General features: G+C 41.7%; 1 protein-coding gene across 1 annotated transcript in view; it reads left to right on the top strand.

The window, feature by feature from the left end:
• The first annotated feature begins 695 nt into the window (after positions 1-695).
• CPNE4 (copine 4) overlaps positions 696-27,707 on the top strand; it is a 559,227-nt gene continuing 532,215 nt past the window's right edge. Inside the window, exon 1 of the mRNA XM_079101307.1 lies at positions 696-754. Within this exon, the coding sequence (XP_078957433.1) occupies positions 702-754 (53 nt within the window). The 5' untranslated portion in view covers positions 696-701. The remainder of the gene's footprint in view (positions 755-27,707) is intronic.

Below are 27,707 nucleotides of genomic sequence, written 5' to 3'. Positions count from 1 at the left end.
CTCCCTTGAGTATTAGTGTCTTAGAAAGGCTTTCTTAGAATGTTCCCTTTTGCTTTCCAGTAACACAACCACCTCAGGCATATCCAGAAATACCAGAGAAAGACCTATCTGTCAATTCTCAAAATCACATGAAATAGAAAAAAAAAAAAAAAAAAAAAAAAAAAGAACACATTTTTAAAGCTAAAAATAACCCTGGGGTGAGATTCAAGGTCTCTATTTGATCCACAGTCTCAAAAATAAATCCTGTTATTTACAGCAGTCCCCTTGACTAGTTGAGTATGTAACCATCCTGCAGCTCAAAAAAAAAAAAAAAAAAAAGGAAGAAGAAAGAAAACAGAAATTTCAAAACAAAATGCTCACCCTGACTCATTCAGAGAAGGATCCAAGGTTTTTGATTCAGGGCACTGACTCTATGCCTGTTTTTCCCCTTCATCATCTGCTGCCCTTAGAAAATGGTACCAACTGCATTGGTAAGAATCCACATTTCTTCCCTTTTGTTCCCTGGCTCCATTCCAGCATTTCACTTGTCACACTGATGGGTGAGATGCCTTTCATATTGGCACAGGACACTGAGCGGATGCCTCCCCTTATGTTATCAAACAAGAGACCCAGCGAACAAATCTATCCAGAGTGCCTCCTTTGCAGCTTGGGAACATCAGTGCCACTGTGGCTGTATGGATTGGCTTTAGATAATTTTGACCATGGCTGTAGAACCCAGCAGCTCCGAATTCATGAGAAGGAGAGTTGGGAGGAGGTGAGTGATGCAGATCAGGGGATTTTGATTTTGCAATTATTGAAGGGGGCTCTGGCTGGTGGGCAACTTGCGGTGGGGGTAGTGATTGAGAATATAGTTTAAAATCTTCATTTGTGCGTATGCTGTGGATGTTGTATTAGAGGTGGGAGTAAATTCTGTTTATGTGCTCTGCAAAGAGCCTCTTGGAATTTACCTTCAGATCACGCCTTGAGGTGGGGGCGGTGGAACCTGGCCTAAAGCTGCACGTGTGTTCTGAACACTGGCTTACAGGCAACTGTTTGTTTCTAATTAAGGAGCTGAAGCCTGCTGGCAGCAGAAACCATATTTGTCGCAAGTTGTGGTGTTGTGTTTAGTTTGCACATCTATGCTTTTATCATGGAGGAGCAAAGTACTGGGTTTTCCTCTACGGAATTTGGAACTTCTGCTCTATGGTTCATGTTATCCCTTCTTAGTTGACCCTTCAGTTCAGAGTCTATTTCAAACAGTGCTCCTTGTTCTACCAATAACTAATTATATCTCTGGTCTAATCATTCTGATCATCTAAACCCCAGGGTTTTTGTAGACATAATAAAACTTACCTGGGCAGGCTATTGAAAAAATTAAGCAAAGGTAAGTAGAGTACCTAACAGATTCCTAGAAGAAGTATATACTCAGCACATCTTAACTCCTTTTATGTCACTTAAAAAATAAGAGTTTATATTAAATGATCTCTAAGATTATTTAAAGTCTTTTTAATTTAACAAATGTTTATTGACTACCTGCCAAGTTGCAGACACCTTCCTAGGTGTTGGGATGATAGCCGTGAACGTCACCTTCCACCCTGCAGCTTTAATTTTAAGAGTTCTCCATCAACCTGCCAAGAAATTAATGCTGACTTTCCCTTTTCTTTCCTTCTTCTTTCAAAAGTTTAGCCCAACACAAATTTCAAGTTTATATCTAAGATCACTTCTTAATAAAACCTGGAAGGAATTAGCAAACCTGATGGTTTTGACTTTCTTCCTTTCCTGGTGGGAAAATACTGAGTATTCTCTAGAGAACCATTCATTTTCCTCACTCACAGTATGTGTGGTCCAGTTGAGCTCCACCCTGGTTTCAGGAGTCCTAGGGGCACACTGCAAGCTCCTGGACACTATGGAAGGCCTGGTTTAATATTGTAATCCAATATCTCAGTGCCTTAATAATTGGCATGTGCATGGCCCTATGACCAGGTATTTTTCAGTCAAAGCAAATCCATGGATTTATGTTGGAGTTTCAGTGTACAGGTGACTTCCTTGGAATCTTTCTAGATTTTGCATTTAGTATTATTCTATTTCAGAAGGGTTTGAGAGGTGACTAGAGGGAGAAAAATGTCATTTTTTCCTTACTGAAGCCGTTCCTCTGCTTCCCAAAGATTTTCCTAAATGGTTTCACAGAACCATTAATGAGGTCCCACTCCATATTGTATTATTTCTTCTCTGGTCTTTGAAATTGGAAACTCTCGTTTGGTGAATAACCCTAGGCTGATAACCCCTGCACCTGAATAGAGGTCTTATTAGATAGTGTTTTAAGAGAGTAGGGGGGGAGACCCTCCCTTCTCCATATAGCCTTGTCCATGTTAAATTGTAACACCCTCCATGCATCCCAGAGTGTATTCTTATGCATTTTACTTTATGGATTCTAAAGTTCAATTTGTGAGTCTGACAATACCTATAAGCTGAGAGAATTTAGTTGTCTAGCTTAAAAAGGGTTGCAGAAACAATAAAAAACAATGCACATCATCCCTTCATTGTTTGTTTGTGTGAATTTGGTTTTGAATAAGTTTGGAATGGAAAAGTCACTATTTCTTTCTAAAGTGCTTCATAAGATGTGGCAGTGGTTACCCCTTATATAAGAATGTATGCTTATATTTACTTTTAAATATAGGTACTCCCTAAGCATTTCTTGATCTTATTCATGAGATGGATGTATCCAGAATGACATTATGAGATGAAGAAAGGACTAGTTTTCATTTATTTATTCATGCATTTATTTACTGAAATTACCAGGCTTCTGCCATGTACCAGATCCTGTTGTAGACATGGAAGTTACTAGGTGAGCAATACCTTCACCATTTTTGGTGATGGTTAAGCATCCAAGAAGTTTCCTTGAACGTGTGCAAAAAAAAAAAAAAAAAAAAAAAGTGTAACTCCCATTCCTTTCCTTCCACCCCCGCGATATTGCTGCTTTACATGGAATAAAGGAGTCCAGGTACTTGGCCAACTGAGTCAAATGTTTCCAGGAGCGCGGCGGGAGCAGAGACAGCTGAGCTGAGCAGGAAGCCCTGGTTCTGGGCGCGGCAGGACCACGGTCAGCGCCCAGCCAAGCCCAGGGCGGGGCCGCGGAGTCGCTTTCCTGGGGCATTGCTTGAATCCGCCGGAACCCCCCAGGGGGCGCTCGCGCAGAGGTTCCGAACTAGTATCTCGCCGGGTGGCTGGGCGCATGGGTTTCGTCAGAAGGTGGAAATCTCAGTGAGAAGCTGCCATCTCCCCGCCACCCGCTCACATCCCCTTCCTTCCTTCCTCCTTTCCTTCCTCCCTCGCTCCCTCCCCTTTTCCCCAGTTCCTCCCTCTTTACTCTGCGAGTTAACGGAGCTGAGCTGCTACCCTCAACATTTTCACCCTCTTCCCCTGCCCCCATCACCAAGAATGGAGTCAGGGTTTCCAGAGAGACCAAACTCTCCTCTCAGCATCTTTTCCATCCGCTCTTGCTAAACTGGCCCCAGAGGACAAGGGGGGAGGGAAGTCTGACCCTTCTTAAACCACTGTACAACTACTACACCGACCACCTCCACTCCAAAGCCGGATTTTGCATCTTGGGGGCGGGACAGACCTCATCCCGGGCTGAATTCTCTTTCTACTCTTCGAGGTTGGCACACCCAGGTGAGTAAATGCCAACTCTTGATTCCTATGTTCTTGGGGCACTGTGATTGCAAAGTTGGGGTTGCTGCGTAGCAAGACCAACTTTTGAGATGCACTGGTTTTCGCTCAGATTTGCTTGCTTACCATTGCTGTTGTTTTACGAAGCAGCTGCAAGCAGTCTTTAATTCAAAGGAACTTTCATCCTATACGTCTCGCCTTCCGATATAAACTCAACTCACCCAACTGGGGTGGGGCGAGTGGTACTGGAAGGAAGACCGCGGAGAGGGACCCCAGCGCACTGGGTCAGGATCCGGTCAGGGAAGTCCTAAGGGGGGGGGGGGGAGGAGGATTACTGTTTTGGAAATCAGGGAAGGGGAGGGGAAGCGAGTCCTGGCTGAAGTTGCAGAGAGAAAGCTGTGAGACATTGTAATGCTATCTAATGCTTGACCTACCTGCAGTTTGGATTCAGCTTCCCAACCTCCTTCCCCATTCCCTTACCACGAGGTCCCATATTTAATTGGATCCAGGACTGTCAGGCTTAAAAGTAATCAATAGGCTGGCAAGTGCCTTCATTTAGTCCAGCCCCTCAGCATTCCTTCTTCTGTTAAATAAAGTAGCCAGGGGTAAAAGGGGAAGGGGGACGGGATTAGAAGGATCGCTGAAGCCAAACCACAGCTGGCTAAACAGATCAGGGCTCCGCGCGCTGTTCCAGACGACCAAGGATTGTCAGGACTGAATCTGGGGGAGATGATTAGGAGGTGGCTCACGCCAAATCAAGTGAGTGTTGATTACCTTCGGGTGGGGAGCAGGCTGAATCCTCAGGGGTACTCTAAACAATGAACGCCTCCTTTCTCTTAAAATAAGTGGGCTTTAAGACGCCAGTGTTCATTCTGCCCTCCAGATTCACCGCCGTGGGTGGTCTTGCAGGACTGGCTTCTAGTCCCTGAACTTGCCAGGCTCCAAGAAAAACAAAACCAAAAAGCCAAGGGAAAAAAAAAAAAAAAAAAAAAAATCAGGCTGCAGAGATGATCCCTGTACCCCAAACTTGTGAAGGACTCAATGTGGGGGTTCAGGCAGCAGAGGCATGAAGGACCAGTAGAGTAGGGGCGGGCAGGGTGGGAGAGTGTACCCAGGAAAACTTTGCAAGAGAAGTATCTGAGAGTCTCTGATCACCCCCACGCACAACTAACCTACCGGTCCCTTAGAAGTTCAGTGCTTTTTGGAGGAGATGTCTCAGCACCTTTGCACTTTGTGTTCGAAACTGTATAAAACTAACTTTCATCCTCTTACTGCTTTGCAGAGATTTTTAAAGCACTGTTCTCCTTTCTCTTGTCCCACTTGTTTTTCTGTTTCCTGAACAGCATTTTGAGCTATAAAGGCACTCAACTGTACTTTAACTGAGACTAAACCCTGCCCTTAAACAACAACAACCAATACTACCTTAGCTTCTAATGAAGTATTCTTTTCTCCCTACTCATACCCTCTACTACCTTAACTACCTCTGTTCTCAAAGGTGTTTGTGCTTTTTTCTTTGCATCAAAACAAATAGTAAAAAGCCCCCAAACTTTCCTAAGATATAGGTGTTTTGAATCCATGACAATGTTTTGTAGTTAATATTCACTGTTCAAATTGTTATATATCCACCCATAAGTCAGAGGCAAGAAACATCTTTTTTATTTGATGCCCTTCAAGTTTAGAAAGGTTCCATTTCTTTTTATTAACCAGGGGATAAGGCAGAGCTCACGTTGTCTTTGGCTCTGATTAGATGACTTCTGATGTTTTCATTTCCTTTAGTGAGCTGCTGCTTCTGGGTTGAACTCATTAGATTTGCCTGCCCATTTTTAAAGAGCCTGACAAAGTTGATCTAGCAGATGAGAGCTCTAAGCTCAGAGTTGGTCAAAGGTTCTCACATGCAGAGAAGTGGATAAAAATAGAGGGAGGGTTGGGAAATATAGCCAGGATACCTGTGTTAATAGTACATCCCAGTAAAGGCCAAAATTTCCTCATTTATCTCTGATTGAAAGATTCTGATGGTTTCGCATGTTCAAATTGAAAGCACGTCAGAAGTAGGTGATTCCCCGTGAGCGTTACATAAAAGAATATATTGGTCCATAGCAGGAGTGGATGTTGAATCCTGGACTGTTTTCAGTGGTTGCATGAGAAAAACTTGCTTATAATGAAATCAAAGGTCTACTCATGTGTTGTCAAACCTGGGCTTTTCCTATGAGTGGTCAACGTTGGTTTTGTTCTCCAGACACATGCCTAGCGTACATTAGTGGGAACAGGCACAGAGGGATGCAATGAGTTTCCCAGCATGAAATAACCACCTTACTGGAAGTTCCAAATATTTATTTAAGAACAGTTGCTCTGAGGTTTGTGAGTTGTTTCTTAATTGCAAAAAGAAATGAAAAGACTTCCTGTTTATCTCCAGGTGTGTAGTAGGGACGTGACATTTTGTTTGAATTATCAGTTTGTCTTAGGGGGATTCTGCTTTTAGAGGTTTTAATTAAAAGGTGTCTTGTAAAGTATTTCTTGATCTGCATGTGGATTTTTGATTCAAAGTACCTCATTTTAGTTACTAGGAAGCAAAGGTGTTTTCTGATTCCAGAGAAGTTTTATATAACAATTCAAAAAATAGAAGAGAACTTTGATTCTTCTCATCACTGGATTGTTTTGAGTCCATTATCATGACTGAAAACTTAAAGATTATCTGATTTATAAATAATGATCACTGAGGGGAAAATGAGTTAATGGTGGAATCTATTCCCATTTGCATTACAATCTTCTGGAACTCAACTGAATGTATCCATAGGGCTTACACCATGTCTTCCTCTATCTTCGTTTTGCAAATTTTCTGACCATTAGGGCCACCTTTACTCACATTAAGCAAGATTTTTTTTTTTTTTCCACTTAGAGGTAAATGTATTGGAAACCAACAGTCAATGTTATGTGTAATCCGTGCCCCACACTTTCAGAGGGGTTTGGATCCAAAGAGTGAGAAGAGTATCTGATGATATCCACCTGACTAAGCGGGTATTCATCTCTACAGTAGTTGGAAAAATCACTTAGTGAGTCTTCTGTGTTCTTAAATCAGAGATGTGGCAAGAAGATCTACATTTCAGGCATTTTGAAGAGGAAAAAGACTAAATTTGTTCCCTATATTTGATTTTTCCATTTTCGTCTTGTTAATATTTTAAAACAAAACAAACAAATCCCCCCTTGGATCCATGCAGTAACCCAAAGCCATATTTCCTTGGCAACAGTAGCCAGTATGCTGCAGTTTCAAAATATCAAAACAGAAAATTTTAAATGCGTTCAGAATAAAATGTCACATGGTTCAAGACCATCCTTTGGTGCATTAAAACTGACCTTCCAGCATTTAATAACAGAGTTGCCTTTGTCCTGGTTTACTACAGATGGTAAAGAACTGATTGTAGATTTTAATTCGTTTTAGGATGTCCTAAAAAATCCTACAATGTGTTTTTTGAGGGAAGCATGTTATAGAAATAATTTAGGTTGGGGTTATAAATTCAATCTCTGCATAAGGTATTTATGTGGAGGTCCACCCTAAGTTCAAAATCAAGCTCAATAAATGTGTCAAATAAGATGCACTGTCTTTTCGATGCTATTTGAAATAGATAGTCTAGAGTAAGGGCTCAATTAGCATTAAGTTCACCCAGTCAATATCTGCTAAAACTTGTGACTGCATAATAAAAACATAGTAGTGCCTCTCACCCTTTTCTGTACTAGAAATTTAATTTATATGGGAGCTTTCTGTTTTTTCTATGAACTACTAAATATGTATGTATAGTGTATGTATTTTCCCTGAATTGGCAAATCCTGAGATGTCCTTTATTTGTCTGCTGTATTCTTTGAAAGCCTCTTCAGAGCCACTAGCTTTTACCTCAGTAAATATTGAAGGACCGAGGGCAGGTCTTGAAGACAATGAGGTCTTCCTAGGGAAGGTCGATTCTGGCCCTGTGATTTTAGTACACAGGGATGGGTGGCCCCATTGAAGCAGATCTTTGGTGGGACTCATTTCTAAACAGTGAGTAGCAACTTCATCACCTTGGATCTATGACTTGCAGAACTGGGCCAGAGCTTGAGGGTAGTCCATTGACTCTAGCTGTTTAATCTGACTGATGTGGAAACTGAGACTCAGAGAAGTGACTTGTTCAAGATCAGGAGACTTATTCAACAACCCTGTGGATGACTCTTTCCTAAAGAGACTCAGGTTCCCTGGAGATAATTTCTGTGGTGGCGCCATGTGTTCTGATCTTCTTTATGGAGTGCGAGTTGGAAATGACTGGGGCAGGAGAGGGGACTCCCACCTCCCCTGGAATGTTTGGAATAGCAGCATTGGGGATTATTACATTCTCTCTCCTGGAGCCAGTACAATATTTATCCAATAGATGTGATTAAATTTGTACAAACTCATTGTCTGCAGCCATTTCTGTTAGTGTGCTTGTTCCGTGAAGAATTTCCCATGCACAATCTTAGCTTTCTATTTTAAATGTCACAACTAAGTCAATAAAGTAAACAAAGAGATTTTATAAGTGTTTACGGTCCCAAGAATCCACAGGGGGAATCCTTTACTCTCTTTTAAATTAAAGGTCCATTTGAAAAAGAAAAGACTTCCTCAAAAGTTGCTATTTTATAATCTCTGGTTCATAACACAAAAGTTACCTCACTTTATTTTTCTTCATTACTTAGAAAATTAGTGAAATTTCTCCTTGGAAACATTGGACTGGGGGGAATACAGAATTTCCGTTTAACCCTCTCAGGTTTAAGGTTAATTGATCAAAAGACCGTCCTTATCCAAAAGATCCCAACCTCTGTGGGGCAGCTCATTGCTTCTTGAAGAAGAGGAGGAGTAGAAGCAGGCTGGACGGGCACAAGGCAGGCAAGCCTCAAGAGCTGGTGAGTCTAGGAGAGGAGAAAGAGTTAGCATTGGAATAGGCGGTCGCTAGAGGGCGCCGGAGCACCGATGGAGCCCACCGCCGGGGGACCAGGAGGCTTGCTGGAACCCTAGAAAATGTGCCCAGGAATGGGGTATTGATGGAACCCCAGATGGATGTCCGTGGACCTCTTCTTGTGCCTGGCTAGGTTGCTCAGTGGATGGACAGCCTGCCTGCTCTCAGAACTGACAGATCTATTTGGAATTTGACTGCTCTTTTCTTTCTTTATACTGATTTCAGAGGAAGAGCTCAGAATGCAGAAATACCTGGTTTGAATCTTAGTCATACAGTTTTTAAGCTATAGGTCTTTGTGTGGAAATGGGGCTGGTGATGGTTATGACCATGGAGTGTTTAAAGTGTCCGTCATGTTAGCAGACAAGCAAATGCTGGTTCCTGTGCCCATTCTCTTGCAAACAAATTCTCCCAAAACTTCAGCCTTTCCTTTTTCTCAGAGCCTCTCCCTCATTCCCACACCCTCTCCTTCAGCAGAAAGGTCTCATTCATTCATCTATTGAATAATAATGGGCCACAGTTTTCTGCCCAAAGATATGCTTGGCACTGGGGGTAAGTGTGAAGTTCTTACAGCCTGATGTCACAGGCTTAAGGAACAGTTGGTGACATAAGAAGAAACTTTAAAATCCAAGGTGGAAGTGTAAAGAGAGAGATGAACAAATGATTCCGGGAAGAGATAACAGGAGCCAGTTCCTTTTGTCTCAAAGAACCTGGAAAATGGTCCTTTTACAAATCCTGTTACATCAGGGGTTTCTTCATTTCCTGTTTCCAGGAACCAGGTCCGTGGAGGGCAATTCCAAGGGTGAGGAAGGGGGAGTGGTAGAATCTCATTCAGCAGGCATTTTGGTTTATTTAAATATACATTTAACATTGTTAATAGAGATTCTTAAATCTGAATCAACTTGTACCATTGTCCCAAGGGTATTAATTTCATCAATAGCATAATAAAATAAAGGCCTAATTGGCTTAATGCATTTATACAAGAAAATGATTTTGAAGGAAATGTAATAGAAATACAATCACAACCACCAAGAATTCTGATCATTCAATGGTGGGCCTGAAACAAATTAGAATTCTATTTTTAAAATATTGAAAGGTATATTTAATGCAAAATCAATGAAAATGAAAAAGAATAAGGGCAGTGGATTGCAAAAACCATGTTTTATCATTATTATTTTTTTAATCATTATTATTAACATGACACATAAAAAAATCTTTTAGCTTGTTAGCAGGCACTGGGGTGCAGGATGCCTGATTTGATGTCTTTGTTATCTTTTGTGAAGTTGACTCACCAGGTAACCTAGAGCCCCAAATCCCAGTTCAAAATGGAAAAAGCGAGGAGATTTTATGTTGATGTAAAACCAAGAATTGACACCTGGGACCAAGTATGTTAATGTTGTCTGGCCAGGTAGGCTGCAGAGCTCCTGAGGAGCTGTGGTTGAACTTCTTTTCCTTGGTGCCCCTTAAATTCTGTGACTTTATTGATGGTGAATCCTACTGGAGAAAAGGGATGATAAAAGGAAAAGGGTGGAAATAGTTGATTTTGGGGACAGTTAATAGCACTCGTACTAACTCTTGACCTGGTTTGATTTTCAAGAGATGGGATTTGTATGGAATCAGATAATGTGTGAGCTGGGCAGTCCCATAAAATTAGGCATGCTCCCTCCCCCTTTCCACCTGAGAAGATAGGGGTGACTCATCCGTGCTGGTAGAGTGACAGCAAAGGTAGAGGCTTCCTCACCCCTGGTCCTGGGTACCTCTGGCTCATGCCCCACCCATCTCTCCTTTCCTACATCTGTGGTATGAGGCCAGGACCCTCTTTATCTTATTCAGAGCTGAACCCAAACCAGTGCCAGGCACCAATATTTCCTCAAAAAATTTTGGTGAACTGAATAAACCAGGCTGTTTCTTTCTTTTTCATTCTTATTCAGGAAATGCCCCCCCCCCCCCCCAAAAAATCACTGGTCGCCATGCAGTTTGAAAAGACAAATATTTGTGGCATTTTATTATGGTAGTGGATTAGCTTTGAAAGTAAACAGCCTTGGTTTGAACCCTGACTCTGTCACTCAACAGCTGTTTGATTTGGGGTAAATTATCTAACCTCTTTGTACCTTATTTGCTCATTCATAAAAATGGAGAAAGTACTACATGAAGTAGAAGGGACCTGACCATCTCAAGGACATCTTGTTTTTTCTTGCTTTCCATTCCTGCTGTCTGCTCTTCCTGATATTGTACTTTAAAATGTACTTTTAAATTGTTTTACACCACTTACATTACAAATGAAATTATTCAAAGCAACTCCTGTGCAGTCATTAAATGTACATATTCTATGGGTTAAATATGATTAGTTTTGTTTTATTAATTGATTTGTTTAGTGTCAAAGCATTGGCAAGTGGGAAGGAGAAGAAACCAAATCTAGGGTGCTCCCTCCATAATCCCAAGACACCACAATCGAAGAACTCTGAAGTTGAAGTTCCTTCCTTTTTTCACGTCCTCTCATGACTATGCTTAGCCCTTGCATCATGGGCTTTGTTGCACTGATGTGCCTACTCTCCTAGCACAAGCTCTTCCTGGTAGCAGCTATACCAGCTATACCATATGGCTTCTTGATATGACTCCAGAGGATCTGGAACCCTCTGGTACATAGAATAGTCATCCACCCAGTATCCAGGACCCCGATGGGTACTAACATTTCTGGATGCTTGGTCCCTTAAATAAAATGGTGTAGTATTTGCCTATTTCCTATACACATCCTCCTGTATACTTTATATCATCTCTAGATTACTTATAATACCTAATACAATGGAAATGCTATACCCAATTATTGCATTATTTGAGGAATAATGATGAAAGAGTCTCCTCACATTAAGTACAAACACAGCTTTAGAAAAACATCTTCAATCTGCAGTTGGTTCAGCCTATGCCTGTGTAGGACCAGCTATACATCCCTGTCACCCTGTGTGCACATCTATGCTCTCAGTAAATATTCTGTGTCTAGGCCAAATATGTATTTAACTTAAAATCTGCTCCATGGCCCCTCTCATTTGTTAAAAATACTCTTATTTTGACTATTGGCTCTATATGATATGATCTAAATAAATGTGTGGAATTATCTATTACTATGCACAGTTGTGTCTGTGGAATATTGTGCTTGATGAACAGTGTATGGGACTTTTTCCAAAGATTATTTTGACTATGCATGTGTATTACTATGTAACTTTGAATCATAGCCCTCACCTCAAATGCACTCCATTATATTTGTAAGACTGTGCACTGTGTTATACATAGCCAGGTAGGATCATTTTATCAGTGAGGGGCATAAATTTTGAGTCACACATTCCAGTTCTGTCTAACCTGTTGAAGCTCAGTTTCCGCAAATATAAAATGAGAATAATGCTATTGTTTATGCCCAGGATATCTGTGAAGCTTGCTGGCATATGGAAATTATTTAATTTTCAACTATTATTGGCTGGCAGCATCTTTCAAAGGTTAGAGTCTTGAGTAATTAATTACTCCAGTGGTACTAGTTTGCTGCATTGCAGGGGAGTTATAGAAGTTAGGGTGTATTTATGAAACTCTGGTAGAACTCACCAACAGAGTGGATACTTTTCATAGATTCAAAAGCAACCATTTACCTTCCTTCTCCCTCTCTGCTCACCCCTCTCTCTGTTCCTATTCCTAGCCACAAAAGATGACTCAAGGGTTATGCTGAGCTTTCTCTAAGATAACACTTCCTCTGTTCCTGCTGGTTTTCATTATATTTCAAATGCAAGGTATGTTTAGCACTGGCCTTGGGCATGTAGCCTGAATATAAAATCAATCACTCCACTCTGCAAGACCAGCAACAGATACTTATTGTGTTTAAGTATCTCCTACATTTGTCCAAAAAGGATCTTAAGCCATCAGCAATAGACAACATATTGGGCATTCTCTCTGCTATGGAAGTTCAAAATGTAACTACCATAAAATACTCTCTTCTTTATTAGGGAGTTGGAAACCCCATGCTTATCTTCAAGCAGTGTTTCTCACACCTTAGGATGAATCTGGAGGGCTTATTAAAACACAGTAATGAGTCCTGTCTTTGGAGTTTCTAACTCTGGGGGCTAGCAATCAAATGATTTGTATTTTCTCTTTTTGGGGCACCGGTGATTGAACCACTGGGCCATATCCCCAGCCCTAATTTGTTTTTATTTAGAGACAGGGTCTCATGGAATTACTTAGTGCCTTGCTTTTGCTGAGGCTGACTTTGAACTAGGAATCCTCCTGCCTCAGCCTCCAAAGCTGCTGGGATAACAGGCACGCATACTGCACCTGGCTGAATGATTTGTATTTTTAACCATTTCCCAGGTGGTGCTGATGCTGCTGGTTTGGAGACAACACTTTGAGGGTCAAAGTCTTAAATATTTACTTGCTTTAGAGCAAATGTGCATTTTCTCTCCTGTATGGCTCAACTGAGAGCAACATTTGTGGTAAAGAAAGGGATCTGACATTTACTGAGTACCTATGACATTTACCATGGGCCAGATACCTTACTGGCCACTTGACACATATCCTATTTTATTCTCACAATCACTCTGTCAATCAGTTCCCTATTGTTATTGAGACCCTATCATATAACATGGAATATGCTATGCTAGGTGCTGGGTACATGGAATGAATAAGTCTGCCATAATTTTGACCTTCTGGCTATTCTATTTTAGAAGGGAAACCTTGTATAAGCAAATAATTACAAGGGTGATTAGTCTGGTCCACAGAAAATGGAAGATCAGAGAAGCTGAGTCACTTGGCTATGGTTACACAGCAAATGGGAGAGAAGACAAAACAAACTTAAAAATCATGTTCATCCCTTCCACTAAAACAAAAGCCCTTGAGGTTTTTGGTTTTAGGGCTCTTTTCCATTCTGAAAAATTATCGAAGACCCCAAAGATCTTTTGTTTGTGTTAATCTATTGATATTTGCTGTATTAGCAATTAAAACCATTTGCCCTTTGAAAATGGCTATCGTAAACCACACTATAAATTATAATATCTTTCCTAGGCTCTGAACCTTAATTTGTTTTGAAGACTTTTGTAACCATGAAAGATGAGAAACTTTTCATCTCCTCCTACACATTTATATTTGAAATGCGAGGGCCTCTTTTAAAACTTAGCCTGTATTTTCTGCTGATGGTGACCTCCTCAAGGAAAGGCTGATCTGCTTTGAAAATGCCTTTTAAATTACTTAAAGATTTATTTGTTTGTTTAAAGGAAAAGCAACCTTTAAAGTGTCAATCCTGGACCAAATTCAGATGTGGAGATTGTTATTCATTGATGGACTTCAATCCTAGCCGAGAGCATTTTGAAAGATAACAGCTCATCTAAGTTTGTGGCAAGCATTGCGTTTGGGTCCCTTGGGGTGCAAGACACTGCAAGGGAAGCCCAAGGTGGCAGGCGGAGGGGTCATTTCTGCAGCTTCATTTCAGTAAAAGAAACAGCCCTGGAGGCCTTTCTGTAATGTCGGTGGCTAAATCATGTTTAATCGTGGGTTAACGACTAAAATATGGCCCTTCCCCATCATTTTTATTCATTATCTAATGGGAATGAGAAGTTCTAGTAGATATTTTCCTTTGGTGCGTAATGGCCCGTGGTTGTTCAGACACATTGCTGCCCCGGCTGACTCTGAATGCTTTATTGGTGTCGTTAAGTTTTACTGGGTAAAATCAACCAAATCGGAGCTGACACGACTCAATATGATTCTCAACTGATGATCAGTGAATTCAAATCTCCCTTCATGTTTGTAGAGACAAATGAACGAAGGGGGATGCTGCAGCAGGATCAGTGTGTTACTTAGGTGGACCAGGTCCTTGGATGAGAAGTTAGGAAAGAGGGCGTGAGACAGCCGTCTGACTATGGTCTTTTCGACACCAAGTATCTGAAATCACTGGCTCACTGGGCATCTTTTAAAAATGTCTATCTGACCGTTTGATGACACAGAGGCACAACCTATCAACAAGAGAAACAAATACCCAAAAGTGTTCTGTTAGGTGCTCATTCGTCATCTTCAGTAAACACTGAAGTTCATCATGAAGTCTCTTTGCCAGCTGGCCTCAGGCAGCAGTGTCTTTGTGTGGCATCTGTGTCTTCTGGAGAGAGACACTTGCAGGAAGATCTGAGTCCGAGTGATTGTACTGGCACGGCACACTTCCTTTTCACATCACATCAAGCAGGAGTCTGTGATGTGTCCCACGACGAGACACCTCCTGCAAATGCTTTTGGCTGAGTTGCTTGTGCCGTTTTTCAGTTGAGAACTTCTTACTCAGAATTCTAACGATTCTGACTTGGTGGGCTCTTGTGAGCAAATTATTTCCTCACTCTAAACAATGAACCCTGTTGACTTTGCAGATTGCTAGAACTGCTTTTGAGATGCTTGTTTTTCTCTAAAGCAAGCACAAACATGAAAGGTAGATGGGTCCCCTTGTTCTTAACCCACCCACTCCCACCTAGGCTCAGGGCTCAGGAAAGACCACATCTGCTTCCTGACCTTATGTGTCTGCTCTGAATTTGGCTTGCCATCGAGCTAAGCAGTCTGGAAATAGGCTTGGTGCCTCCAGCAGGAATGAATGAGAATTATTTTCTGTGTGAATGGGATGATGAGAATTTGCCTGATAGGTGAGCGTCACTTCCCTAAGCTTGGAAGAAGAGCTAATACTCAATTAAGGAGGCTCAGTGCTTGGTACTTAGATGGAAACTCTGGCCCTCTTTGCTTAGATGGTCAAAGAACAGTTTTTTATATAATCGCCATTCTGTACCTGTGCATTTTATGAGTAATTCCAATAGCAGGTTATAATGTATATTCTTTAAGTACCTTGGTTTAAAACACACACACACACACACATACACACACACACACACACACACAACTTAACTTTAATGAATCTAAGAGAAGTTAAATAAGATATAAGATCTGACTAAGGCAAACTTGATAGTAGCCCAAAAAGTCGTTGTCAAATGAGATCCATCAGGGCAGGGATGAACTACACAGCTCATAGACGAATTCTAGCTTCTACAATACAGAGGAAGTTTTTGTTTGTTTTTGTAAATAAAGTTTTATTGGAACACAGTTATGCCTGTTATTGCATGCAGCTTCTTTCATACTACAGTGGTGGAACTGAATAGTTGCAACAGAAATCAAATGGCCTGCAAGGCCCAGCTATCTCTCTTTTCCAAGCCTTGTCCTTGGGGCCTATTTCCTCAATGTAGGAAAAAATAAATAGTTTTCAAACTATCTAAGGGGATATTATTCTGAAATACAGACTGAATAGCTAAGTGATAGATCTGTTGCTATGCATTGTGAAGATCATGCACACAGTAGGTGATTGGGGTATGAATGTATATTTCTAGTTGAATGATTTGTGGTATAAGTTCATTTTCTTCATTTTTAAACCAAGGGTTCTTATTTAATCTCTAAAGACTCTTCTTACATGACTCATCTTACACTATTAGGGAGAGAGGAGGTGAGGCAAACAGAAATACCCTAGGTGCCTCTATGCTCCAATGTACCAAAGTTACAGTCACAGTCTCTTGAGTACCATCCGTCAAATTTATTAAGTATCAGATGGAATTATTAGGCAGATGCAAAAATCTTGACCATCTGCTGCCACAGTGCTATTGAATATCTTACCTGGAGACAAACAAGAGGATTTAAGAATTGAGTGCATCAAAATTATGTTTGATGCTTGTTCTGAGTTGGTTTATGGAGATGGAGTTGAAAAACACATTTGTTGTTTGTGTTCAGCAACTCTACATTGTTTTCAAGTGTGTGAGTACAATCTTGGGCACTTCACAAATGTACAGAACTTGGGTTAACAGCACCCTATAATCCCCTACCCCAAGTGCCTAAGGTCTCTTCACTCACATTCCAAAATCTTAGGTGGAATTCACACTTCCACTAGTTTCCAAAATTACACAGAGGAGGAGAGCTATAAATTGATTATTTTGGGGGGACAAAAGGGGTCAGAAGAGATGATGATCACCTGGTTTTATTGTCCTCCACCCCTTTGGGGGTGGAAATGAGACATGTCATCCTGGGAGAAAGACTCTCATTCTGCAGTGAGATTTGGGTAGCCGATTCCTGATCCCAAGCATATGCTCTGCACTCTTTAGGAAGCAGAGTTCCCACGGCCCCTTCTTCCTGAGGAGACAGCCAGGGTTTCCATCTGCTCAGCAACACAGATTTGACCATGGGTTATCATTTATTAATTCAGACATTTGGGAGGGAGACACCCTGGCTGTGCTGAGATGCAAACAGAGCCCCAGCCTCTACATCAGAATCCCAGTGTACCCAAGATTTCCTCCTAGGCACTCCAGGCTCCGGAGCACTGGGGGTTAGACGGAGCAGCCCTGCCTGCCTCCCACGCATGGTAAGTGACTTACTGTGTCAGGATGAATGGCAGGCTGGCTGTGTGGAGCCCTGGGCTGAGGCGAGTGCAAGTCCACTCATAAGCTCTCCGTTTGCACGTGCAGGACCCAGGCCACTCTTTCCTACTTGTAAAGAGAAGGGTAGAAGGGACAGGATGGGGCTGACACTGGCGGAGGGCAGTTTGTGCCGTATTCTGACTCCGGTACCTTTAAGCTCCAATTTGCAGTTGGTTTACTTTAGTTTTGAGAGCCCCGGCAGTGCTGGGAATGTGCTTAATGAAGTGTCACAAGCTGAAATGGCCTTTCCCAACAGATGTACAGGGCTGGTGGGCACAGACAGACAGACGACAAAGGCATGTTGTATGAACAGACCTCACCTGGTTCTCCCGGCTGAAGGCATAGCCATTGTGTCTTTCCGGGGTTTTTGTTTCTCAGGGCTCCTGATTCTTATTAGAACTTCTGAAAATCTTCATCATGGAACTAGAGGCAGAGGGATTGCTTTTATAGTCAGTTCATCAGTTGCATAAGTTAGGATAGTGTCACAGTTCAGAAAAGTGGCATCAGTGTAACTATATTATAGATAGATAGGTATATATATAGGTGTACAGCTATATCTCCTAATGTACATCTTCATTCATCAAATTTATTTTTCAGGTGTATCATATCACAGACAGATGCCATATCAAACCTATTTCTTTGAATCAAAGGTATTTAAATTTTTATCTAAAGCAAGAGTTATTTGACTACTTCTGCTGTTCATCATAAAGGGCAGAAAGGGCATTGTATATGCAATCAGGATGAAATCCTAGAGTCAAAGTTCCTTTTTGTGAGAGAGAGGACCACTTTTGCGGCTTGGAAATGAAGATGCTCATATTTGGTCTCACAAAACCGGACGTAATTTAAAACAGTAACCCCCTTTCTTTCTGGCTTTATTTGTGAATGTTGATCCCAGCATCATGAACCACAGAGCCTTTCCTATTTTCTTGTTTCACAACTCCTCAGCGATGTGCAAAAGGAAAGGTAATAAAGGAAAATCTTTTCAAGATAAAACATGATTCATAAAGGTGACAGTCATGCCATATGTGAACAGTGATTAACAGCTGCAGAGTCTGCAAACTGCTTTTTAAAAATAAAGTGATAAAGCAGATTTTCCCATTATTTCGTGTTTCGGTGCTTGCTCAAGTGTATCGCCCTGATTTTTCTGGGCTTCATTTTATTCTGCAGCAATGAAATCACTCTTCATGTCCCAGTGGTGTGTATTGGGGCTTACTTAAATATTTCACAGATATTTCTGGCTATTCATCCAGTGATATTTTATGTTTCATGGCGACAATGTGGTGTATTAAGACCACAACTTCTTATACAACTGCTCATTTTGTTTCTGTAGAGTGCATCTGGATGTTTAGAAGTGGTAGTGTTTCCAAGGCTGGCCCGTTTGGAATTGGTTTACTTTAATTTAGAGAGCCGCAATGGTGCTGGGAGTACGCTTAATGAAGTGTCACAGGCTTAAATCGCCTTTTCTAGCAGATGCAGGCTGCACAGCTGCTGGGCATGGACAGCCAGACAGACACAAAGATGACTTCGCCTCTAAGATGAAAAGTGGCAGGGGAAGAAAATCCCTACTTTAACATTTGGTTGTCATTTTGGCAAAAATAGGTTAATTCTAGAAAATGCATTTTTAAGAAATTGAATTGTCTTTGCCAAACTAAGAAAACACTCTTTGCCTGGTTAATGAGCCCCTGACAACTTGCCTTGCTTCTCCTCAGGGCACAGAAGGGTGCTGTTAAAATCCTGTTTGGGTCACAATTCCCTTGGACAATCTGCTCAAAACTACAGATTCTCTCACCTGAAAATCAAACACATCTACTCAGGCACATAAGTGTGCATCCAGTTTCAAGGGTTTACAGACCTCCCTGAAGTATAGACCTTCTCCTTTTCCCATCAAGAGCCCCTTCATGGTCTTATGGATGTGTTCTCCACGACAAACTTCTTTTTTAAAAAAAACATGGACTTCAACATGCACAACATTGTAGCATTTCTGTTAAAGGGAAAAGGGAACCGTAGAGCTGGGGACATTTGGGGAAGCCTGGAACAGTCTGGAGTTTTTTACTTACCACAAATAGCTGTGCACTTGCCAACCTTTGGGCATCCAACCATCTTATGTTGTCTGGGGCACTCTGTACAGTGTCTGGGTCCTTGGATTGGGTAGAGAAGGAGTGAGGGCAGTGCCAGCAGGTGCTGGTGGTGAGGGAGCCATGGCTGTGTACCAGTGAGTTTCCTCAAAGGCAGTCCCCCAACCCGTGCCCCAGGGAGCCTCTGAGCCCTGCTTCCCTGATGGGCTGCCCAGGAAGATAGTGGACTGGGCACGTCATGTGATGCTTTGGGACTAATAAAAGTAGAAGATCTCCCTCTGCAACTCCTGGTGGAGGGCCAGTGGTGCCCAAGCCTTCTCCAGGGCTCCACAGCCCGGGCCATGAAGTGTAGCTTTCCTGGGGCTGACTTTCCAGCTCTGTGGCTCTGTCCTCACAGGAGATGGTGGGTGCTGCCCAGTGAAGCTCCAAATCAATATTGGAAGTGATTCACACAGAGCTTTATGCAGGTGCATCGGTGAGCTTGGAACTGGGTGCTGTGCTAAGTTCCCTGTAAAGTACCAACAGCTATTTTGGAAATAGAAAAAAGAACAAGTACAAAAATGGAAGATCCAGAAGTGCAAGGGTAAGACTTGTCCTCCATTCCTTCCTTTCTTCCTTTTAAAAATCCTCTTCCTTTCATCTTTCCTTTTGCCTTTTTTCTCTCTTTACTTTCATTTCTTTAATTCTCTTCTCCTTCCCTCTCTTCTTCTGTCCTTTCCTTTCTCACTTTCTTCCCTTTTATCATTTCTTTTCATCTCCTCTTCCTCTCCCTTCATCCATTTTTTCTTTCCTTACCTCCACCCTTTACTTAACAGGCTTATTCTCAGTTGCCTACCAGCTACTGTTTGTTCTTAGCTTGCGTGACATTTTCTTTCACAACACATCTCTCTTCATGCTTCTCAGAAACATTTCTGCCCTGTTACCTTCTCCAAATCCTTTTCCCTTTCTTGTCCTCCTTAATCGTGTAGTCAACTGGCATATGTCAAACACCTACCATGTGCTATTTAGAGAAGAAAGCTAAAATAATGATGGATTTCAGTCTCAGGAAGGTAACTATTATATCTAGGGATCATGGTACAAGTAGGTAAAAAGCTAAATAATAGGGTAATAGTTACACGATACCACAAAACAAGAATGTGAGGTGATATAAGACAGGATGGGCATTCTTACCAGGTAAGTGGAATGAGGAACCTTTTGTGTTTCAAGAATGGAGCAAATTGTGTGTGTGTGTGTGTGTGTGTGTGTGTGTAGGGTGTATGAGTTTTGGGAAAGTCTTCTAAAGAGGAAATGCTTTCCAAATAGGATGTTAATATTGAAAGTAGAAAGAAAATTCCAGCCCGACAAAGGGAACTGATGTAAATGAAAGCTCAGTGGCAATGGTCTTTATTTTTGTCATCTTCATTCTCCAAGGAGAAGTATTTTTGTCTCTGAGGGCTCCTTTGACTTTTCCACCACTTCTGGGCATTGCCATCTCTTCTCTAGTTTCCCTCAAGTGCTGTTTCTCTCCAGCTGGTGATGGGCTCAGGGGACTCAACTAGTTCATCTCAGACCCTATGTGGATCCGTACGTTGGTCACTTCATGCTGCGGGTAAAGAGCTGCCTGCAGTAGAAGGCTGTGTTGCAGAGAGAACATTGAAACAGAGTTCCTACTTTGGTGGTTGAAATTCCACCCTTTCGTTTTTGTCAGATCTTGGATGAGCCAAAGCACACAAAGTGAATTGTCTGGCAAAATAGAGATCTCAGGGAGCCTGGAAATCAAGGATTTGGGCTGGAATTTCTAGTTTGGCTGATCCATGCCTGGCGTATCATTGGATATTTGTTTTCCTTTGAGTTGTTGTTTGGTGGGATTTTTCTCCCCAGTGCAAGGGATGGAACCCAGTGCCTCACACATGCTAGGCAAGTGCTCTACCACTGAGCCACATCCATAGCTCTCTCTCTCTCTCTCTCTCTCTCTTATTTTTTTTTTTATTGTAGCAGTTTAGAATTGAAAAGATCTTTGGGATTGTTTTTTCTTTTATGTTGTCCATAAGAGAAAATTATCCTGCTTTTCTGATTCATTGATATATACATTTAACCTGCATTCTTGATGTTTTCATAGTAGATATATAGTATAAACTGAAACCAATTGGAATTATATTGTTTCAACATCCTAATCCATGAAGGAATATCTTCTTAGTAACATAACAGATCAATAAGCCCATAGATGAGACAGTATTTCATATTGTGTGTGCCTCTGTGTATAGTCAGAGTCATTGTGGCATACTTGATAACCCAAGGAAATGCTGTGGGAAGAAAGTTAAATTGACAGCTATAAGTATCATTGTAAAATGAATTTTTGCTCAAACTGAGTCAAACGTATACAGCCAATGTACAAATCCCTTGTGATAGTGAAGACTGCCCCTGGAGATGTAATGAAAATATGCAACATGGTGTAGTCACGGAAAACAGTATCCAGTGCCGGATGCACCCGGGTCCTAGCTTCATGTCTGGGTCTTTTCTGAAAGTGACTTGCACAAAATCTGGCTGAGACTCTGTGCTGTGGAAGTTGAAGATGCTAAGTTTATTCCCTCTGAGGCTGGCATTTCCCTGTGATTGTTCCATCTGATCCTTCAGACAGCTTAGCCCTCTCGGCAGCAGGGCTTGGGAGATATAGGGGAGTTAAAGTCCCCTCTGCTCATGACCTTTTGATTTTTGCCCTTAAGTAAAGGAAATAATCCCTTTATCAAATATTTGCTGGCTGCTTAGGATATAAACGTTCTCATGGCTACATTGTGATTGATTATTGAAAAGTTCACATTCCAACATATCACACATGATATGTATATTGGGCGTGGTATGTGTGTCTAGGGAATTGAAAAAAGAATTCATTTTCCTTCTGAAAACATCAGGTGATTTCTGGGGCCCATCTGAACTTTCCTACCCTTCCTTTATCAGGTGAAACCTGGTTGAAAGTGTTGCCTTGTAGAAGGAAGGGCAAATATAAGCCTCACTGGAAGCTATTCTCGAATGGTTTTGCCAAATGGCAGTTTTGAAATAATTTTATTCAGCTTTGTATCTTATAAGTAAGGGAAATCCCAGCCCAAATGTGTGAGATGATTTGAGCCAAAGTGATGTAGCAGATTAAAGATAAAACAAGATCTGAACACATATTCTGACTCCCCTGACTTAGATGTAGGAAATCTTTGCACCCTATTATGAAAACATGTTAGACAAAGAAGGCAATGATAAACAAATTAAATATTTAATAAGCAGAGTAAATCAAACAGTGTTGTTACATATTTCATCAGGAGTAACAACAGAATTATGAAGGATTTTTTTAAATAGGGGATAAAATTGTTTCAAGAATACCGAGAGCTTTTATTAAAATATTCTTGGTTAAAGTCAGACTTGTTGCACATTACATTCTGTAAAGTGACACAATGACTCTGGAGGTAGAGAAGAAGAAGACAGACATTATCCAATTGCTCAAAATCTATTAAATGATTGCTTTATGAATGACAGAAGCCAAGAACACAATATATGAAAAGACAATACAAGTATGATCCTATCCTTATAAAGTGGAATGCAGTTAAAACTATAATGAAACTACTTTGCCTACTTTCAAATGTCAATGTTAGAAAAGAAAAAAAAAAGAGATTAAAATAGTTTATGAATTAAAAACTTTTTTTTAATCACAAGCATTTTAAGACAAAGAAAAAAATGAAAAGAATCTGGTTATTGGTGAAGGAAAAATCAAGTGATCTAATGAACACAGTCATAATTTCTAGTCCAAGTTCGATAGTGTCTCTTCCTCCTTCTCCTCAGTTATTCCTCAACCTCACCCCAGTCAGTAGGAAATTCAGGAGGCTTGATCTCTGCACTTTCCAGACAGGATCTTGGAGAAAAGGACAGATAGAGGTGATGGGGCTGGGGAAAAGGGGGCCAGCCTTGGGGCCACTTGCTCTGAGAAGATGCACCTTTCCCAGCTGTAGGCATCTTTCCAGGGTCTACCAGTCCGAGGAAATTGAAGAAGGGGCTTTCTTTACAGGGCTGCAGACATGTCTTTTGTGTTTTTATGGCTCCTCCAATAGCACTCTGAGAGCCCATCTTCCCCTTAGTTTAATATTCACCACCTCAGGAGAGCGTGGTACAGTGTGACTGGCAACTAAAACCAGGCAAAAGCTGGCTCAGCTTCGGCTCAGATCTTGTTCTTCATTTCCTACCTCTCTGGGTCATTGCTGGCATCAACCCCAAACCTGCACTGATCCCCTATCTTGGTAGCCTTATTGGAAGCAGTGTTACGAAGAGTTTAACAGCGCAGGCTCTGGAGCTGTGATTCCTGGGTTCAAACCTGGGCACTGCTGCGTGAAGCTGCATGAAATGGGACAAGTTATCCAACCTCTCGTGTATAAGTGCCATTATTTGTCAGTGGGGGGATCATAAAAATAGTTCGCAGCTCATAGGTTGTTGTAAGATCATTAAATGGGAAGGACTTTAACTTATTTGAATAGTGCCTGGCATGGAGTAATTAATTGTTCTCAAATGTTAGCATTTATATATTAGTTTAAACTGCCCGGATACTGTATAATAGTACTGAGATCAGTATAATAATACTGAGAAGTACAAAACGCCTTCATGACACTGGAGAATCACAGTCTAATCTGGGAAACAGAACATGTTTGGGCAGGGAGGAAGAGGAGGCTCTGTCTCCCAGAAAAGGATAAAGCATCTAACCCATGTAATGCCTTCCTGATCATGGGCCCCTGAGGAATCCAACTCAATTTTTTTTTTTTGTTTATTCAGCTATAATTTCATGTAATTGCCTAAATTGACTCCACCACGTGATTTTTTTTTTTTTTTTTTATTAATAGTACTTTATCAGGCACCTGCAATGCCAGCCAGGTAAAATCCACAATGTTGCCTTGCATTTATTTAGCACATTATAGTTTCCAAAGCAGATTAACAGAACATGAATTCTTAAATGTACCACTGTTATTAAGACCCTTGTTTTGGTGGTCTCCCATTTAGTATCCTGTGAAAATGTGGAGATCAGCCTGAGCAGCAGAATCTTTTATCAATCCATTAATGTCCTGATGCTTGGACAAATGTCATGGAAGCTAGCATTGGAGGTGTATCTCAGAAAGAAGCATTCATGTCCGGATAAGTCCCTCCTCTTACAACATGATACCAATCTTCTCATGTAATCCTCTTCCAAACTTCCTGACAAAGGAGGGATGATCAGAGGAAAGACTTCCCACCGTTGCCATCTTGGCTCCTGATTTCTATTCTTTTCTTTTCTTTTTTAGTACCAGGGATTGAATCCACATTCAATTAAGCATCACTGAGTTACATTCCCAGCCCTTTTTATTTTTTATTTTGAGAAAGGATCTTGCTCATTTGCTTAGGGCCTCACTAAATTGCTAAGGCTGGCTTTGAACTTTCGATCCTCCTTCCTCAGTCTCCTTAGCCACTGGCATTACAGGTGTCTGTCATCATGCCCAGCCTAATTTCTGTTTTTCTGGGAGCATTACCTAATGGTGGCTTTCTCAGCTTGTGTCTGTAAACTAGGCTCAGATTCTGCCCACACATGCCCAGCACCACTTAGAGCAAGAGTCAGCATAACTGTGACCAAGGAACCAAATCTAGCCTACCACCTGTTTTTAGGTGGTCATCAACCACCCATCTTTAGTAATAAAGTTTTATCAGAACACAGGTACACCATGAATTTATCTATAGTCTGGGGCTGCTTGTGTGCTACAATGATGGAGACCCAAATGTACTGTCCGACCCTTTAGAGAAAAAGTATGTTGACCCTTGACCTAAAGATTAGACATGTCAATGGCATAAGGAAGGGGAAGAAGCCCTTCCAATGTCATCTAGTGGCAGAACTCACTGAGGTTCCATGGATAGGAAAGTTCAGGGTGTGAAAATGGGATGAGAGTAATAAGGTTGATGACAGAATAAAGGGAATGAATGAAGTGTTAACTGGAAGTTTTGGCCCATTCTGTTGCCTAAGCTGCAGATTGCAATAACTATTCTAATTCCAACTTGAAGTTGCCATATATGTTTTTCATCACAGAAGTCTTATGGAATACTATAGTGATGGGAAGTTGAATGGGTTTCTTTGAAATGTGACTCTGTTTTCACATAATAACTGCACATGCTAGCTTTTTACAATTTCAGAACAAAACATCCTTTGGGATTTGAACTTGCATCTTTAAGCACTGATTCTGAACTGGATGATTAGATTCCCTTTCTCCAGATACCAGAACCCATTAGCTTCTTTGCAGGTTTTTTTTTTTTTTTTTTTTTTTTTTCTGAGCCACCAGCTATGTGTAAAATGTCTCCAGGAAATCGCCACCCGTGGCAAGTTTTTGATCAATCCCCTTTGCATTATGAAAGGGGCCACAAGGAAAACTATGAAAGTAAAGTGTGACATCCAGGTTTTTTGACCAACAAGCTTTGTTTTGCAAAGATAGTGAGAATATAGGAAGTATTTATTTTCCATGTGTGGCTAATCCTATTTGTGCTAAAAGATGTCCAGGTGATCTTGGTTCTATGCTAACTTGCTTTTGTGATTTGGAACAAACTTCTTCCTAGAATACAAAGTATTCTGTCTGTTGGCCTGAGGACTGGGACACTTGTACTCAGCAGGTGACTCTACCTGGCTCAGAACTGCCCCCATCTAGACAGGTAGCATTGATAATTTGCAAGAGGATGCCTAGCAGTGGTCCTACCCCTCCTTCTCTCTGAGTTTCCATTTCACCAGCTTGGACTGAGCTAGATGATTTCTAAGGCATCTTCTAGCTGGTTGATTCGAAGGCCTTCTGAGGCAGTCTGTGTGGGCTGGCTAAACAATGCTCTGTGGTGCTCCCCTGCCTAGGTGCCTTTGAAGCCAGCAGGGAAAGCCATGTGCCAGGAAGTCCATGGAGCTTAAAGAGAAGGGAGCTCTTGGGTTGCTGTGAGGACAGGGCTTTGAGGCTGGAGGTGACAGCATCAAGGCAAATATTAGTTATAAAAGGGTATGTGTGGGAGAGACCACAGGCATGTGTGGCCTTATTTTGCTCAGCTTTGGAACAGTGAAGAGAGGCCATAGCCCCTCTGACTTCATGTCATAGGAGAACAGTGACATGTGCCTAAGTATTGTGTATTGACAGTGCTTCTCTCCGACCAGGGTATGACTGGGGTTATGCTTGGCCTCTGAAAATAAAGACCAGGACTCAAGAGTGTCCAGGTACCTGGGCTGAGCAAAGGGACAATAGTAATTGAGGAAGGTCATTGAGGTGTGCTGTACGCTGAGTGCACACAGTGGTGAGGTTCACCTGACTAGAGTCAAAGAACCTTCTACGCAGAGAGGCATCGGGTCTGAGTACATGAGATCTTGCAAACTCAAGCATTGGTCCTCTCAGCTTGACTAAGCACTTGGTAAATTTCTCTGAAAAACCATTAATTCCCCACACCCCTCCTCCAACTTTGTTGGGCCTTAATCAGTGCTCAGTGATTTGGAGTTGTGTATAGACCTGGGGGCAAACAATGCCATCTTACCATGCCATGTGCTTTAAACTTAACACCAGGTTAGGACTGCACTTGGCCAACAAGGAAACTGAGGCTTCCTGCTGTCAGCTAGTCTGCTCAAGGCCATAGAGCTAGAATATTCTGCACTAAAATTCAAATCCAGATCTTATACCCAGGTGAGGGTGCCTTACCCATCCCTCTAATATGGCTACTAGCAACAAGGCTATACCCTAGAGAGTGCTTCCTTATCTATTCAGAGTTAACATAACCCAGGGTTTCTCAACCTATTGACATTTTGGATCAGAGAACTGCTTGCTATTGGAGGCTGTCCTGTGTATTGTCAGACGTTCAGCATCATCCCTGGCCCCTCCACCCACTTAATGCCAGTAGCAGCTTTCTCAAACCCAACACCACCACTCAGTTCTAACAACCTACAATATCTCCTGACTTTGCCAAATGCCCCTTGGAGGACAGAATTGGCCTTGATTAAGTGAGAACCATTCCTGTAACCCAAATGTTAATTTGCCATTAAAGAAAATATCTCTGCCTATATAATTTCTTTACTGTCCTCTGTTTTTTTTTTTTTTTTTTTTTCCTTTTGTACAAGAATTCTGTTATTAATAACTTGGGCCCTTCTCCCTGTCTGGCTGACATCCTGGAGTGTGTCACTGGGAACACTTCACCTTCCTGGCATCTTCCCAAATTTCCCAGACATCTTCTCTTTGAAGCCTGGTGCCTCCTAAAGAAGTATTAAGAGCCAACCAGCTATGAAAACAGTGTGCTCTTTCCTCTGCTAAGTGCCTCTGCTCAGGCAGTAAAATGCTTCAGTGGCATGAGCATATGGCATCAACCTGGCCCCTGAAAAGCCATGCTGGGCATTTAACAAGCGTGAAGGGAAGGGGGACAGGCTGTGCTGAGCTCTGAAAGCTTGCAGAACAGGACCTCCTCTCCCCCAGGAGAAGCTGGACCAAGTTTCCTCAGGGATCCTGACACCACATGGGCCAAAGCTTTGTGCAGAACACGGCTGGTGCCTTGAAGCTGTTGGATTTTATTTCGTTAATAAAACACCCTGCAGACCCTGACAT

The sequence above is a fragment of the Sciurus vulgaris genome (assembly GCF_902686455.1).
Source record: "Sciurus vulgaris genome assembly, chromosome: 10".
NCBI lineage: Eukaryota > Metazoa > Chordata > Mammalia > Rodentia > Sciuridae > Sciurus > Sciurus vulgaris.
Note: the sequence above shows the minus strand (reverse complement) of the source record. Positions and strands in the feature narration are given on the sequence as shown.